The sequence below is a fragment of the Ranitomeya variabilis genome, chromosome 3, assembly GCF_051348905.1.
Source record: "Ranitomeya variabilis isolate aRanVar5 chromosome 3, aRanVar5.hap1, whole genome shotgun sequence".
In the NCBI taxonomy this organism is placed as follows: Eukaryota; Metazoa; Chordata; class Amphibia; order Anura; family Dendrobatidae; genus Ranitomeya; species Ranitomeya variabilis.
In genome coordinates, this window is record NC_135234.1 from 623,253,970 (window position 1) to 623,271,308 (window position 17,339).

At 42.1% G+C, this 17,339-nt stretch overlaps 1 protein-coding gene across 1 annotated transcript in view; it reads left to right on the top strand.

The window, feature by feature from the left end:
- The window catches only part of TMBIM6 (transmembrane BAX inhibitor motif containing 6), a 29,752-nt gene that overhangs the window by 2,639 nt on the left and 9,774 nt on the right, over window positions 1–17,339 (top strand). The window contains exon 2 of the mRNA XM_077297440.1: window positions 14,747–14,838. Coding sequence (XP_077153555.1) covers window positions 14,783–14,838 — 56 coding nt within the window. The 5' untranslated portion in view covers window positions 14,747–14,782. The remainder of the gene's footprint in view (window positions 1–14,746; window positions 14,839–17,339) is intronic.

A 17,339-nucleotide genomic window follows, 5' to 3' on the forward strand; every position in this document is an offset into this window, starting at 1 on the left:
AAAAAAAAAAAAAAACCTAAATAAAGAAGAAAAAAAAAATATTGTTCCCATAAATACATTTCTTTATCTAAAAAAAACAAAACAATAAAAGTACACATATTTAGTATCGCCGCGTCCGTAACGACCCAACCTATAAAATTGTCCCACTAGTTAACCCCTTCAGTGAACACCGTAAGAAAAAAAAAAACGAGCCAAAAAACAACGCATTATTATCATACCGCCGAACAAAAAGTGAAATAACACGCGATCAAAAAGACGGATATAAATACCCATGGTACCGCTGAAAACGTCATCTTGTCCCACAAAAAACGAGCCGCCATACAGCATCATAACCAAAAAAGTTATAGTCCTCAGAATAAAGCGATGCCAAAATAATTAATTTTTCTATAAAATAGCTTTTATCGTATAAAAGCGCCAAAACATAAAAAAATGATATAAATGAGATATCGCTGTAATCGTACTGACCCGACGAATAAAATTGCTTTATCAATTTTACCAAACGTGGAACGGTATAAACGCCTCCCCCAAAAGAAATTCATGAATAGCTGGTTTTTGGTCATTCTGCCTCACAAAAATCAGAATAAAAAGTGATCAAAAACTGTCACATGTCCGAAAATGTTACCAATAAAAACGTCAACTCGTCCCGCAAAAAACAAGATCTCACATGACTCTGTGGACCAAAATACGGAAAAATTGTAGGTCTCAAAATGTGGAGACGCAAAAACGTTTTTGCCATAAAAAGCGTCTTTTAGTGTGTGCCAATCATAAAAATCCGATATAAAAAACGCTATAAAAGTAAATCAAACCCCCCTTCATCACCCCCTTAGTTAGGGAAAAACAATAAAATTAAAAAAATGTATTTATTTCCATTTTCCGGCTAGGGTTAGGGCTAGGGTTAGGGTTAGGGCTAGGGTTGGAGCTAAAGTTAGGGTTGGGGCTAAAGTTAGGGATAGGGTTAGGGCTAAAGTTAGGGTTGGGGATAAAGTTAGAGTTAGGGTTGGGGCTAAAGTTAGGGTTAGGGTTTGGATTACATTTACGGTTGGGATTAGAATTAGGGGTGTGTCAGGGTTAGGGGTGTGGTTAGGGTTACAGTTGGGATTAGGGTTAGGGGTGTGTTTGGATTAGTTTCAGGTAGAATTGGGGAGTTTCCACTGTTCAGGCACATCAGGGGCTCTCCAAACGAGACATGGCATCCGATCTCAATTCCAGACAATTCTGCGTTGAAAAAGTAAAACAGTGCTCCTTCCCTTCCGAGCTCTCCTGTGCGCCCAAACAGGGGTTTACCACAACATATGGGGCATCAGCGTACTCGGGACAAATTGGACAACAACTTTTGGGGTCCAAGTTCTCTTGTTATCTCTGGGAAAATTAAAATTTGGGGGGCTAAAAATCATTTTTGTGGGGAAAAAAAAGGATTTTTTATTTTCACGGCACTGCGTTGTAAACTGTAGTGAAACACTTGGGGGTTCAAAGTTCTCACAACACATCTAGATAAGTTCCTTGGGAGGTCTAGTTTCCAGTATGGGGTCACTTATGGGGGGTTTATACTGTTTGGGTACATCAGGGGCTCTGCAAATGCAACGTGACGCCTGCAGACCAATCCATCTAAGTCTGCATTCCAAATGGCGCTCCTTCCCTTCCGAGCTCTGCCATGCACCCAAACAGTGGTTCCCCCCCACATATGGGGTATCCGCGTACTCAGGACAAATTGGACAACAACTTTTGGAGTCCAATTTATCCTGTTACCCTTGTGAAAATACAAAACTGGGGGCTAAAAAATCATTTTTCTGAAAAAAAAAAAAAAAAGAATTTTTATTTTCACGGCTCTGCGTTATAAACTGTAGTGAAACACTTGGGGGTTCAAAGCTCTCAAAACACATCTAGATAAGTTCCTTAGGGGGTCTACTTTCCAAAATGGTGTCACTTGTGGGGGGTTTTAATGTTTAGGCACATCAGGGGCTCTCCAAACACAACATGGCGTCCCATCTCAATTCCAGTCAATTTTGCATTGAAAAGTCAAATGGCGCTCCTTCGCTTCCGAGCTCTGTCATGTGCCCAAAAAGTGGTTTACCCCCACATATGGGTTATCGGCGTACTCAGGACAAATTGTACAACATCTTTTGGGGTCCATTTTCTCCTGTTACCCTTGGTAAAATAAAACAAATTGGAGCTGAAGTAAATTTTGTGTGAAAAAAGTTAAATGTTCATTTTTCTTTAAACATTCCAAAAATTCCTGTGAAACACCTGAAGGGTTAATAAACTTCTTGAATGTGGTTTTGAGCACCTTGAGGGGTGCAGTTTTTAGAATGGTGTCACACTTGGTTATTTTCTATCATATAGACCCCTCAAAATGACTTCAAATGAGATGTGGGCCCTAAAAAAAAAATGGTGTTGTAAAAATGAGAAATTGCTGGTCAACTTTTAACCCTTAACTCCCTAACAAAAAAAATGTTGTTTCCAAAATTGTGCTGATGTAAAGTAGACATGTGGGAAATGTTACTTATTAAGTATTTTGCGTGACGTATCTCTGTGATTTAAGGGCATAAAAATTCAAAGTTGGAAAATTGTGAAAATTTTCAAAAGTTTTGCCAAATTTCCTTTTTTTTTTTCACAAATAAACACAAGTTATATTGAATAAATTTTACCACAAACATGAAGTACGATATCTCACGAGAAAACAATGTCAGAATCGCCAAGATCCGTTGAAGCGTTCCAGAGTTATAACCTCATAAAGGGACAGTGGTCATAATTGTAAAAATTGGCCCGGTCATTAACGTGCAAACCACCCTCGGGGCTTAAGGGGTTAAGGTTACATGGAATTGCATGTAGTTGCATGGTTTATTGTGGCCCATAAAGAATATACACTGCTCAAGAAAAAAAGTGAACACTAAAATCCCACATCCTAGATATCACTGAATGAAATATTCCAGTTGTAAATCTTTATTTCTTACATAGTGGAATGTGTTGAGCACAATAAAACCTTAAAATGATCAACGTAAATCACAACTAATATCTCACGGAGGTCTGGAGTTGGAATGATGCTCAAAATCAAAGTGGAAAATGAAGGTACAGGCTGATCCAACTTCAGTGGAAATGCCTCAAGACAAGGAAATGATGCTCAGCAGTTTTGTGGCCTCCACATGCCTGTATGACCTCCCTACAACGCCTGGGCATGCTCCTGATGAGACGGCGGATGGTCTCCTGAGGGATCTCTCCCAGACCTGGACTAAAGCATCTGCCAACTCCTAGACAGTCTGTGGTGCAACGTGACGTTGGTGGATGGAGCGAGACATGATGTCCCAGATGTGTTCAATTGGATTCAGGTCTGGGGAACGGGCGGGCCAGTACATAGCTTCAATGGCTTAATCTTGCAAGAACTGCTGACACACTCCAGCCACATGAGGTCTGGCATTGTCCTGCATTAGGAGGAACCCAGGGCAAACTGCACCAGCATATGGTCTCACAAGGGGTCCGAGGATCTCATCTCGGTACCTAATGGCAGTCAGGCTACCTCTGGCGAGCACATGGAGGGCTGTGCGGCCCTCCAAAGAAATGCCACCCCACAGCATTACTGACCCACTGTCAAATCGGTCATGCTGAAGGATGTTGCAGGCAGCAGATCGTTCTCCACGGCGTCTCCAGACTCTGTCACATGTGCTCAGTGTGATCCTGCTTTCATCTGTGAAGAGCACAGGGAGCCAGTGGCGAATTTGCCAAGGCTGGTGTTCTGTGGCAAATGCCAAGCATCCTGCACGGTGTTGGGCTGTGAGCACAACCCCCATCTGTGGACATCGGGCTCTCAGACCATCCTCATGGAGTCAGTTTCTAACCGTTTGTGCAGACACATGCACCTTTGTGGCCTGCTGTAGGTCAATTTGCAGGCCTCTGGCAGTGCTCCTCCTGTTCCTCCTTGCACAAAGGCTGAGGTAGCGGTCCTGCTGCTGGGTTGTTGCCCTCCTACGGCCCCCTCCACGTCTCCTGGTATACTGGCCTGTCTCCTTATAGCGCCTCTGGACACTACGTTGACAGACACAGCAAACCTTGCCACAGCTCGCATTGAGGTGCCATCCTGGATGAGCTGCACTAGCTGAGCCACTTGTGTGGGTTGTAGAGTCCGTCTCATGCTACCACGAGTGTGAAAGCACAACCAACATTCAAAAGTGACCAAAGCATCAGCCAGAAAGCATTGGTACTAAGATGTGGTCTGTGGTCCCCACCTGCAGAACCACTCCTTTTATTGGTTCTTGATAATTGCCAATAATTTACATCTGTTGTCTATTCCATTTGCATAACAGCATGTGAAATTGATAATCAAACAGTGTTGCTTTCTAAGTGGACAGTTTGATTTCACAAAAATTTGATTTCCTTGGAGTTACAGTATATTCTGTTTAAGTGTTCCCTTTATTTTTTTGAGCAGAGTATTAGATTCTATGTCATCTAATGTGATCATATTTAACACTGTAGAGCTTGTACACTGGATATAGACATCTGATGAGTATGAGAATGAAACATCTTAAGGGAAGGTCATCAATATCCTAATGGTGAAACAACCATCAACTGGCGCAATGTTTTTTTTTTTCTTGTATATGAGATTGGATTAATGTAGAAATACAGTATCTCTTACACAGTAATGGGACCCCTGTTGCAGCTTTGTGATATCTATAGCTTTATTGAAGTCTTTCTCTATCACAGCCTCCTTCAATAGTGCATTTAATAACGGCACCTACTAAAATAAAAAAAACTTCTCTTGGAGTCTTCAGATTCCTTACAATATAGAAGCCCAACACTATAAATTACTTTTGGATTCTAGCTGAGTGTTTAACAGCACTGGACAAAAAATTGTCATTAAATAGTCCTAAAACAGTTTGGAGCTATTTATTAAAACTGGCTCCATACACCAGTGTATCGCGGTCAGCCATATATCACCGTCCATGCATTATGGTCCATACTTGAATTGTGAAATTGTGATGTATGAATACAGCATTAAACTCAGTAACCCTGAAATGAGAAGCACCAAATTTATTAAGAGATATGCTTGGGCTGTGGCCAGAAATCAAGATCTACTTTTGCTATGAGCCTATTTTTGACCAACTGTGGCCTCTACCCATGTTCTATCACTGCCCGCTTTTCTAACAATCTGTAAGGCTACTTTCACATTAGCGTCGTGCACTGCACGTCGCTATGCGACGTTGCGGCGCACCGACGCATACTATGCAAGCGCCGCACAACGGTGGCAGCGTATGCTGTTTTTCAACGCATCCGCTGCCCCATTGTGAGGTGCGGGGAGGAGGGGGCGGAGTTCCGGCCGCGCATGCGCAGTCGGAAATGCTGCAGACGACGCACCAAAAAAAGTTACATGCAACGTTTTTTGGTGGCGACGGTCCGACGCAACCGTCGCACGACGGTTGCGACGTGTGGCACTGCGTCACTAATAAAAGTCTATGGAGAAAAAACGCATCCTGCAAGCAATTTTGCAGGATGCTTCTTTTCTGCAAAACGAAGCATAGCGACGTGCAGTGCACAACGCTAGTGTGAAAGAGGCCTAAAAAGTCACAAACTGCAGCACTGCTTGTGTATTGTTGGATTCCCGCTAAGATTGTCCGTTCATTAAGAAATTGTTGCCAGTTTTCTGACTTAAAACTATTTGAAATGTAGCAAAGTTTTAGTGCGACTCTAAGGCTACTTTCACACTAGCGTCAGGCCGAGGTTCCCGACGCTAGCGTTGTCTCCGCCGCACAACGGGGGCAGCGGATGCATTTTTCCAGCGCATCCGCTGCCCCATTGTGAAGTGCGGGGAGGTGGGGGCGGAGTTCCGTCCACGCATGCGCGGTCGGAAAAAGCGGACCGTCGTGAGCAAAAAACGTTACATGTAGCGTTTTTTGGTCCCGACGGTCCGCCACAACACGGCGCAACCGTCGCACGACGGTTGCGACGTGTGTCAATCCGTCGCAATGCGTCGCTTAATGTAAGTCTATGGGGGAAAAAACGCATCCTGCAAGCACTTTTGCAGGATGCGTTTTTTCGGCAAAACGACACATTGTGGCGGATTGCAGTTAACGCTAGTGTGAAAGTAGCCTTAATTGTTGGGAATTTTGATGGGTTTTCGCCAGTTGTGGACTTCTTGAAAGCTGGGCGAGGTTTTGGTGGGAGAAGGTGTGGCCAACAAATTTATCCTACTTTTCATCACAAGTAGTGTAAATTCAGGAAAAAAAATGTACCGCAGTCTCTAACTGAAGTACATCTTTTGCAGTGACGCATGATAGCTGAAAGTTGTGTCAAGTTACTTATGTACCCCAGCGCACTGTTCATCAAGTCTGGCCTACAATATGCTAGGCTTGATTAATGCAACTGCCAAAAGTAGCGTAATAGTTGCCTCAGTCTAGGTTTACATCTGCATTCATATTTCTGCTCCATAAAAATAGCTGTGCTGGATCTGTCACGTAACGGACACCACCGGTGCCCAACAGACCCCATTGACTATAGGGCTAGACATCTTTCTGGGCTGAAGGCTCCTAAGAGGTTAGCCCACATACCTTCAGAAGCCGACGCCAACAACCCCCTCGTCTCCCCTCTCTCATTCTCACTATACATGGGCCATCGGTCTAATTGAGTGTGTATTTTACATGGAAAGGAAGAAATCAGACACGTGGAGAAGACTTTCTCTCCTGAGATGCTTCTTTCTCTGACATTTGATCTGTAGTGGGACAGGCTGAAGCCCCCCCTATACATAGATAAACATGTGACGCTTCTGAAATCTGCAAGGTTACAACTTTGTATTCTGCACTACAGTTTGGGAGTAAAAAAATCTATATGTCGCACTAAAAAAAGTAAGTTAGTGGGGTCATCTGCAGGAAAACCTGTCCTGTAATTATGTATTACTATAGGAAGGATCAGTACACTTCCATTAATGTAGCATATGGCTGCTGTACTTGCCACTATTAGGGTATATGCACACGTTCAGGTTTTTTTTGCATTTTTTTCGCGATAAAAACGCTATAAAAATGCATTAAAAACACATACATATGCATCCTATCATTTAGAATGCATTCTGCAATTTTTGTGCACATGAAGCATTTTTTTCTGTGAAAAAAACGCATCCCGGTAAAAAAAGCAGCATGTTCATTAATTTTGCGGATTTTTTGCGTTTTTCCCGCTATTTAATGCATTGGAAAAAAAATGCGAAAAAAAACGGTCCGGTTTTTGTCAGGAAATTTCTGCAAGAAATCCTGATGTGTGCACATACCCTTAAGCAAACTGCAGCACACGCGCAGCCGTCTGTACACACAATTGCTCCGCAAGGACATTGCTGCGCTGTCTACGAGGGAGAATGGCATATCCGCTGCCACAGAACAAACAGGGTGATTGGATTCCAACTGCCTCACCCTTGCACCCTCCGATATAATTTGTTGGGGAACAGTCGGGAGGTCACCCCATACATTAGATGGTTACCCGAGAACCCTGAAATTAGCGAGTAAAGACACCTTTTTATTTCATGTGTATGGGGACTTTAGTTTGTTAGATAAGATGGTGTCATAGGTCTTTGACTGGTTAGTTATGTTGTGTGCGGGAAGAAATATTTTTCTTTTCTGAACTTTGAGCTGTAGCTTGCATTTTTTTTCTCTGGTTAGACGGTAACATGTATTAAAGTTGTCAACTACAAGTTATTAAAGGCATTTTCACTTAGGGTTTATATTCTTAAGTCCATCAAACACATTAGGCTAACGATCGCCTAGTGAATATGGGGCCTCCCCACTTTTACCCCAGCAGATCCCATCTGATTCTAGGTTACCAGTTTTTGCTCTCCCTGAGATTTAGCTGCCACCAGAGGAGTCTGGCCATGGCACTCTCGGAGAACACAGAAATCGCAAGAGGGCCATCAGCCGAACTGTCAATGGAATGTCTATGTACAGTGAGGCTGAAGTAGAAGGGTGTCTACGTAGATTTTTGCCCTCGACATTTGAATGCACAAAAAGGTGGTCTTGCGAGCAAGCTTATATGTATGTATTTATTTTTAAGAAACAAATCATTGCAGTTTTTGCTGCAAGTATCTTAGCCAAAACCTGGAGTGGATCCAACAGGACTGGGGAGTCTTGGCTTTGACTCAAGAAAATGTGCATATGGAACTAAAGTAGCATTCTGTAACCCGAGCTAGTGAGGCATCCTGTACGTTAGGTGATTACTTTCTCTAGTACCCTTCCTGCAGTACCAGACCTCACACTCCTCTCCGGTATCTCAGTAGAGTGTTTCTCATTTGGACAGCAGTTGGTGAGCAGTGCAGTGTCTTGAGGCCCACGTATATATTAGATTAACCCCTTCCTGCCGCGGCCCTTTTTTTGTTTTTGCATTTTCGTTTTTCGCTCCCCTCCTTCCCAGAGCCATAACTTTTTTTATTTTTCCGTTGTACTTTTAAATGACACCATTGGTTTTACCATGTCTTGTACTAGAAAACGGGAAAAAATTTCCAAGTGTGGTGAAATTGCAAAAAAAGTGCAATCCCACACTTGTTCTTTGTTTGGCTTTTTTTCTAGCTTCAATAAATGCTAAAACTGACGTGATATTATGATTCTCCAGGTCATTACAAGTTCATAGACACCTAACATGTCTAGGTTATTTTTTTATCTAAGTGGTGAAAAAAAATTCAAAACTTTGCTAAAAAATAAAAAAAATAAAATGTGCCATTTTCCGATACCCCTAGCGTCTCCATTTTTCGTGATCTGGGGTCGGGTGAGGGCTTTTTGAGTGCCGAGCTGACGTTTTTAATGATTCCACTTTTGTGCAGATACGTTCTTTTGATCGCCCGTTATTGCATTTTAATGCAATGTCGCGGTGACCAAAAAAACGTATTTCTGGCGTTTCTATTTTTTTTCTCGCTACGCTGTTTAGCGATCAGGTTAATGCTTTTTTTTATTGATAGATCGGGCGATTCTGAACGCGGCAATACCAAATATGTGTAGGTTTGATTTTTTTTTTTATTATTATTGTTTTATTTAGGATGGGGCGAAAGGGGGGGTGATTTAAACTTTTTTTTTTTTTTTTTTTCATATTTTTAAAAACCTCTTTTTTTAACTTGTGCCATGCTTCAATAGTTTCCATGGGAGGCTAGAAGCTGGCACCACTGGATCGGCTCAACTACATAGCAGCGATCATCAGATCGCTGCTATGTAGCTGAAATGCAGGCTTGCTATGAGCGCCGACCACAGGGTGGCGTTCACAGCAGGCCGGCATCAGTAACCATAAAGGGGGTCTCAAGGACCTCTATGCTTACTGTCCTGACACATGTGACGGGGGTCGGCGATGCGCTCATGCGCGGCCGGAAGCGGTAGTTAAATGCTGCTGTCAGCGTTTGACAGCGGCAATTAACAGGTTAATAGCGGCGGGTGAATCTCTATTTCATCCGCCGCTATTGCGCACACATGTCAGCTGTACAAAACAGCTGACATGTCGCGACTTTGATGTGGGCTCAGCGCCGGAGCCGACATCAAAGGGGGAGACACGACATGCGCAGTACTAGTATGACGTTTGTCATGAAGGGGTTAAAGTTGTCTGATTCCATCGATATCAGAGGGATTAAGGGTCTCCCAACTGTGTCGTTGAAGACAGTGGGTGATTCCAGCAGTGCCTTTGCAATGTAATACAGGGTCATGCGGGTTTCTACAAATGGATGTAATGTCTGTGAAAGGCAATGCTCCATGGGAATTGTAGTTCTTTACATTACAATTCTGCCCACAGCCAGCACTAGCAGCATAAAAACAAAGGTGCTGCCCAGAGCCCATAATAGTGAGAAATAATTCCTGGCTGGTGGCGTTATCCTATGTATAAGAGCCTGCACCTTAGCCAGTTTTCTATGTTGCCTGCTTTAGTGATTTTGCTGTCGAAAGCAACATGGAAACGCCGCTGGTCTGTGTTCACATGTTGCATTTTTGCGTGGTGTTTTTTTTTTTTTTGAGGCAAAACCTGCTCTCTTGGCAGAAAAGAAGCTGCTTACAAAAAAACAGATTTTGCTGTGTTTTTGTTGTCTTTTGTGCGTGCTGATAGTTTAGTGCCCCCAACAAACATGCAACTTCCTTAAGGTTTTTGCACCAAAAGGCAGCAACTTTATCAGGTTTTCTTTACTGTGTTTTTGCACGTATTGTAGACCCACCAGTGATCTATCCTAGACCCCTGTCTATAGCAGTGCACAGCACAAGACTGCTCTGCCTGCTGAGAACAGAGCAAGGGGCTCATGGTTGGTAACCTTTACCTCTGTGTCCTGCGGAGAGCTGAGCTTGTATCAGTTTCTGACAACAGGTGTGATCTCTGCAGGGGTTCAGTGGCCTGAGGCGTCTGTGCACAGGTTTGGTATAATACAATAGAGGCGCAGGTAGATAGATCTTTTTCAAACAAACTTTATTGAACATTTGAATATACAAAACTGGGCTAGGAAAGGAATTTAGGTAATATAAGGAAAATTTAATCACGAGTCTCAAAAACAATATACACATGTAACGTGAATAATAACAATAATGAATAATAGTGAATAATACAGTGCATTCCTATTAATGCCACTACATGTGTAACATGGATATAACAAAAGGGCGTATCAGCAGGATGAATCGTAAACAAAGGAAAAAAATGAAATTAAGACCCAATAAGGTGAAAAAAGGAAATATTTTATTTATTTGGTACAATGAAAATAAGGTAAAAGTGGAAACGAGGGGACAAGAAAAGGGGACGCAATACACAAGGCATCTGCCTTCGTCAGGCGTCTGAAGGCAGACTCCAAAACGCGCGTCGGGGTGAACGCATCCCTGGGACTGAGCTGGACCCCCCTCATTTTCTATCTTGTTTACAGGTATGATACCATGTGTTATTATGGCAGCATTGTTCTCTTTAGGGCCACATTTTTTGGCACCGTCTATATGGTCAGTAGTGATGAGCGAATATACTCGGTACTTGAGATTTCCCTAGCACGCTCGGGTGTCCTCCGAGTATTTGTAAGTACGGTACTCGGAGAATTAGTTTTCAGTGCCGCAGCTGAATGATTTACATCTGTTAGCCAGCATAAGTACATGTGGGGGTTGCCTGTTTGCTAGGGAATCCCCACATGTACTTATGCTGGCTAACAGATGTAAATCATTCAGCTGCGGCACTGAAAACTAATTCTCCGAGTACCGTACTTACAAATACTCGGAGGACCCCGAGCGTGCTCAGGAAATCTCGAGTACCGAGTATATTTGCTCATCACTAATGGTCAGTATTGAATTAAATTGATAGTACATACACTTGCATATGCACTTTACCTATTACTCCACTAATTTTGCCACATACTACTTTTGCTTATATTTGCTTACTTTGTGGGTCCATTTCTTTTATATTTGATTGTATTTCTGATTCATCGGCTTCACTTCATTTATTGCACAAAGCACTTTTATACTATATTGTGCCCTGTTATCAGCATTATTATCATTTTTGTTTCAAAATGTCCCTTGTGTACTGCGTCCCCTTTTCTTGTCCCCTGGGCATTTGTTTCCACTTTTACCTCATTTTCATTGTAGCAAATAAATCAAATATTTCCTTTTTTCACCTTATTGGGTTTTAAATTTCTTTTCCTTTGTTTACAATATAAGGGAAATGGATAAGGTGGTTAGCTTAGATATTGTTTATTGGGAAACAAAAACAGGAGGGGAAGTGGTAGATGTCTCTACCTAGATGTTTGTGCCCTTTTCTCCTTTGTTTTGTGGGTCAATGTAAGATACATGTGTAACAAGTGTGGTTGTTCATTGCCATACTACCATTCTTCCACTTACATGACCAGCTTAGTCTGGGCAGTGTGAACACCTCTGAGTGTGTAGTAGTACACAAGAAAACCCCCAGAACTAGTTTACTTCACATGATTCTGGTTGAACTTGATTTTCTGGCTTCTCCGATTACCACAACCTACGCAGTGAACTGCAGTATCACTTGTAGGAACATCCACTGAAAGTACCATTCACCTGAGCTCTATTCTGAGTTTTCACCTTCTCTTCAGTGATTAGAAAGGTTTTATATGATTACCGATTATACAACTGGTATCCAGTTGCGTTTGTGAGAGTGGACTCACTGGGAGATAATGCTTTTTCATCTTGTTTTGAGGAATGGGTTCACTGTTACACATGAAGCTAAGATCAGGCATATGCTCCAGTCATCAACAACGATGGTGACTAAATCCACCAAATCAAGAAGTATGGTAGTTAGATTCTGCTGCTGGCTTGTAAGATTAGGCCCCGTGAGTGACATCCTAGACGATCAGCAGACTACTAGTGCTCGGCATGGTCCTCGCTGTATCTGATAGGCAGCAGGATGGACTTTAATTATAGTCCTCTAAGACTGGGTTTAGACTGCCTTGTGAAAAGTTTTAGTCCAAATAGTTTCCTAATGTTTTTTTTTTTTTTTTCCTCTTCACTTCACCAATCGCTTTTATGTGTCCGTGTACTATCCATGTGTGGCCAGTTTGCCATTTGTAACTAAAATACGTTCACCCAAACGAACCTTTAGGCTATCTTCACATACGTACATACGGTCTGTATACAGACCGTAATGCCTGTACGGACTACAGTTCCACAGACATGAACCAACATCCTCTTATGTATATATGAAGCTGTTCATTTGTGTCAGAAGACCCTCGGTCAGTCTTTGTAATGTGGTCCATATACGGACCTTATGTGTTAGTATGAACATAGTCTTAGGCCGGTTTCTCACTTCCGACATTCACAGCCCAAGTAATGGACCATGATGTCCATACTGGCCGTAGGTCTCCTCACCAAAAAGAACAGTCTTATATGTGCCTCTTCAGTTTGGGTCAGGAGACCCGTGGTCGGTTTGAGCATTACACTCCATACACAAATTGACGAGGTTATACGTCTGAAACCATCTTTTATATATTGCCTTGATTGCTGTTAAATTGAAATTGCTTTAGGTGTATGATTCACAAAAGTAAACATAAATTATCCCCATAAAAATACATTTATCAGGTATTCATTAAAAACATACGGTATACCACGACAGACAAAAAACTGCTAATAACGCATTAAAAACACCAAAAGAAAAGGGTCAAAAAGTGGGCTCCTTTAGATATAATGGCCCACACTGATACCAGGCAAAATCACAGGACAACTACAGATAATTCCTGAGAAACAGACTACTTGGCCATGGAGGTTGGCACCCTGCTGTTGCCTTTTCTTTGGTCCACTGTTAGGTTTGATATTACATGTTGCGTGTATCTGTAGACGTTTGTTCTGTATGTCACCTCTATAACTAATAGGGTAAGCCATTGGTGAGCGGGGGTGCCATTTTCTTTATCAATTAGGGTACCGACTTCCATGGCTAGGTAGTTTGTCTAGGAATTATCCAAGTAATACTAGACTGTCTCACTATGCCTCGTCAGTGCTTCCATGTGATATTTCTTACGCCTCCAGGTTTTTGCTTGTGGACATTTTGCATTATTTCTATTTGCTTTTCAAATACCAGGCATACTGAATAAATTAGTTATCTTTAGATCTGCTGTGGCTCAGGTTCATACCTGCTTTTAAAGGGCATACGTCACTGAGAAATTGCCTTTGGAGTAATGCATTTTTAAATGCCAAGATAGCCAGAAGATTGTGTCCCTGCTCCCAGGCTCCTCTTGTAATGATATTCCATCACACTTAAATCTGACATCTACTTTTTTTTCTTACCTTTCATGTGCACTAAATTTTTCATTAAATGTGTACCTTTTTTAAAGTCTCTTTTATGTCTGCACCTGCAGGTTGTTGTTTTTTTGTTCGCCATTGTAGACTGAGTTTGTGATTTCCAGGTATTTTCATCTGATTCATCAATGACGTTTTAAAAGGTCGCAAAATCTGGCACAAACGAACGCCAGCTAACGTCGCAAAACAGGGCAGAGACAAAAAAATAACCATTTTTTGCTTTGCTTAAATTTCATGAATTGTGTGCACCATTTTAAATAATTTGGTGAAAAAAAATACAACACAGAAAAATGATTAAAAAAATCCCTGCAAATAATGAATTGGGGCCAATGTTTCCTCACTTGCATCTCTACACTGCGCTCGATATACGTGTCAGGTTCATGATAAATTTTCGTCTTTTTTTTTTAATTTCCGCTCTGTCTGCAGGGTACCCCATCATGTGGTGTTTGTGTCAGGGCTGTGGAGTCGGTAAGCCAAACCTCCGACTCCTCAATTTCCATGACACCGACTCCATAGCCCTGGTTGGTGTATCAAGTGCGTCCTTGACATCCAGTGCAATTCACCATCTCCACCAACTTGCTTGTTATCCTACCCTAAAGCTTTATGATGAATCGGGGACCTCAATATTTGATAATTTTGCATTCCGAGCTGTGTTGCATGCAGATTTCATTATAGATGACAAGTATTAATTTACCATTCCTTAGCTACACGAGTGCATTGTTGTTGCCAAGGGAAGTCATTAGCAGCATTAATGACTGTCATGGGGCGGGACTCTACAACCAACAGCGATGTCTATTCTCTTTGGGAAAGCCTGAGCCTATAGCTTTCTTGCAACAGCGTGCAATAATTGCACCATCTAGATCAAGAGATCCCATGGGCCTCCATGAGTCTGTGCGTCACCTGAAAGAAAGTCCAGAACAGTCATTATACCAGGCTTGCCTCGTAAAGCGGGTGTACACAAAGTTCTCTCCCCTTTCTGGTCACATCTCACATTTGCATTGAACCAGTGACTTTTTAAATTCTTTTTATTCTCAACTCAACAGGAGTTCAGGCGGAAGACTCTCATTATCATTTCCAACATGGATTTTCTTGATCGGAATATCAACTTTGATGCCCTCCTCAAGTTCTCACACATGTAAGTATTATGCCCTGGTATCGTTGTATTTTGTCTCACATCAGTTCATTTTTTTTTTACTTTTTTTATTTGATAAGATTTTGTTGTATTTTGAAGCCAATATATAGATAAATATCAAGTCACTGAGAAAGGAGTATTATATCATCTGCTATGGAGATGTTGCATCACACGCTATATGATGGTGTATTCCATCTTTTGATTAATATCGTCTGTAGACCCTTGCTACAATTTGGGTAGTACAGGTTTTATTAGTACAAAGCATGTGTGGCTTACCATTTTTGTTTTTGATTAGACTTTGCTTCTATCCATTCTGATACGGTATAATCTGATGGGCCCAGAAACTACTCATTAGGATCTTTCTTATATTGTTTGCAGCAGGGTGGCTTATGTCAGAAATTGGGCGCATTCAATAACAGGTTAACCATTGACATAAGGTTATTGGGAGCAGATGATGTGTTTAGATATACTCCATTAGCACAAAGTCCACATCTGTATTATCTGCTGTTACAATGGTAAAAAAAAAAACCTTCTAAATGTGTTACTGAAAATAAAGGGAGAAATAAGAAAGCTTGGACCTGTGTATTTGCTTATTCATTGCCTGCGAGTCTGATTTTGTAACAGACTGCAATGTGAGAAGACGTGCAGCTTCTTTGCCCTGTGCCCGTGAACGTTGCGTAATATAATTTGGTCTTTATGCAAGTCACAGTGATAAAGGAAACAACATGGGCAGTTCTAATGTAGGATACATATTGGTAAATGTGAGCAGGTCTCAGCCAGTACAGGTATAAATACAGTAATGCTGGTATGGACAGAATGAAAGGCTGATCAACAGGTATTAGCATAGAGCAGTAATCAAGTGCTCCATCTCTTGCTTCTGGAAGAGTCACGCTGGACATGTCCATCCTAGTCCCCGAAACGATCATCTGCCAAGTTAAAGAGCACCTGTCACCAGGTCAAAAGTCACCAGTTTTTTGCCCTAATTTTATCCCCACTACACCTCTAAATAATGCTTGTTCCAGAGTTACGAGTCTTTTTGTTTAGTGTTAGTTGTTATGTTTTTAACAACTCACATGGCAGAAATGCAGAGCAGCCTAATGAGACGCCCCCCCCCCCCCCGCCCCAAATCATGTGAGCCACTCACTTTTGATAAAAACACATAAAATGTAGCACTAAATAAAAGTACCCATACCTCTGGAACTGTATGGCAAATTAAAAAAAAAAAAAAAGAAAGCAGAATACTTTTGTGCAGCTGGAATAAAAATAAGAGCAAAAACTGTTCCTTTTTGATCAGCTGATGAGTCCTTTTAAATAATAGCTTGTACAATTGATTGTCTTCTGTACAGGTAGATCAGGATGGACAGGGCTGGATGATCCTGCTTAAAAGTTAATGTGAAAGTAGTGAGAGGGTTCTCAGCCATTCCAGTTAGTAAGCAAGTGGTTTTCTACAGAAGGCCTGCCTGAAGGTGCCCTATGCGTTCAGCCCATGACTCTTCTTCCCACCACTCTGTAGAGCGCACGTGTTGTGGAGCTAGCTTCTACCTGATAGTGGTATATCTCTTCGGGGGGACAAAATAGTCAGCATGTGTAAATCCGACCCTTCTTTCCTTCAACATCGGTCATCAATTAAGAATCCTGACGTCTCCACTACACACACGAGATTTGTTCGTTCCCAACAAGTGATGACGGAATCTTCTGATATTCTATAATGTGTATGGGCACCTTTTTAAAAGGGATTTCCTAATCAAATTAGTCGCTACTCGCCTTCCTCATGTTCAGCGCTGCGTCACTGCTGCTACTCTGGTGATATATCAACAGCACCGCGGCCCTGACCAATGCGCTGAGTGATTGGCTGCAGCGCTTCTGACATGACATCGCCTCTACAGCGGTTACCCAGTCACCCAGCGGTGGAGACGCTGCTTTGGACATACGGAGGGCGAGTACTGTCTCATGTTGTTTTTAATACGTGCATAGGGATTTTGGATAGAAAGTTGAAAGGGCAAAACCCCTTTTATAAGACTTTCCTAAACCAAGGTATAGGTGGCATCTGAGTTTACTTGATGGCGCCCATAAGGTTCTTTCACTCTAAATGGAATCTGTCCCTCGATTCATGCTGCTCTAGTCATAGACGTGATTGTGGCCAGGTATGTGTTTTCTCTGAAACAACGCTTCCTTCCCACTGTGCAGGTGATTGAGAGGTCTCTCCCTATGTACACACATGAGAGGTCTATCAGTCACATGGAGCAATGCAGGGAAAAGCTGTCTGTCCTGGAGAGGCGCTGGGCTAGTCTTTATTTTCCCTGTGATCCCGGCCAGCTCTTTATAATATGCAGCCAAGCTGATTCATTTGGCTCTTAAGTTTGGGCAGCTTGGATCCAGAGACGGGTTCCCTTTAAAGGTTGTGTATCCACTTATTTCTTACAATCATTAACACCTACCTGCTTACCACTTACGTGAACATTGAGTCGTTCTTGTGAGGTTTTATTTTGTTTTACACATGAATG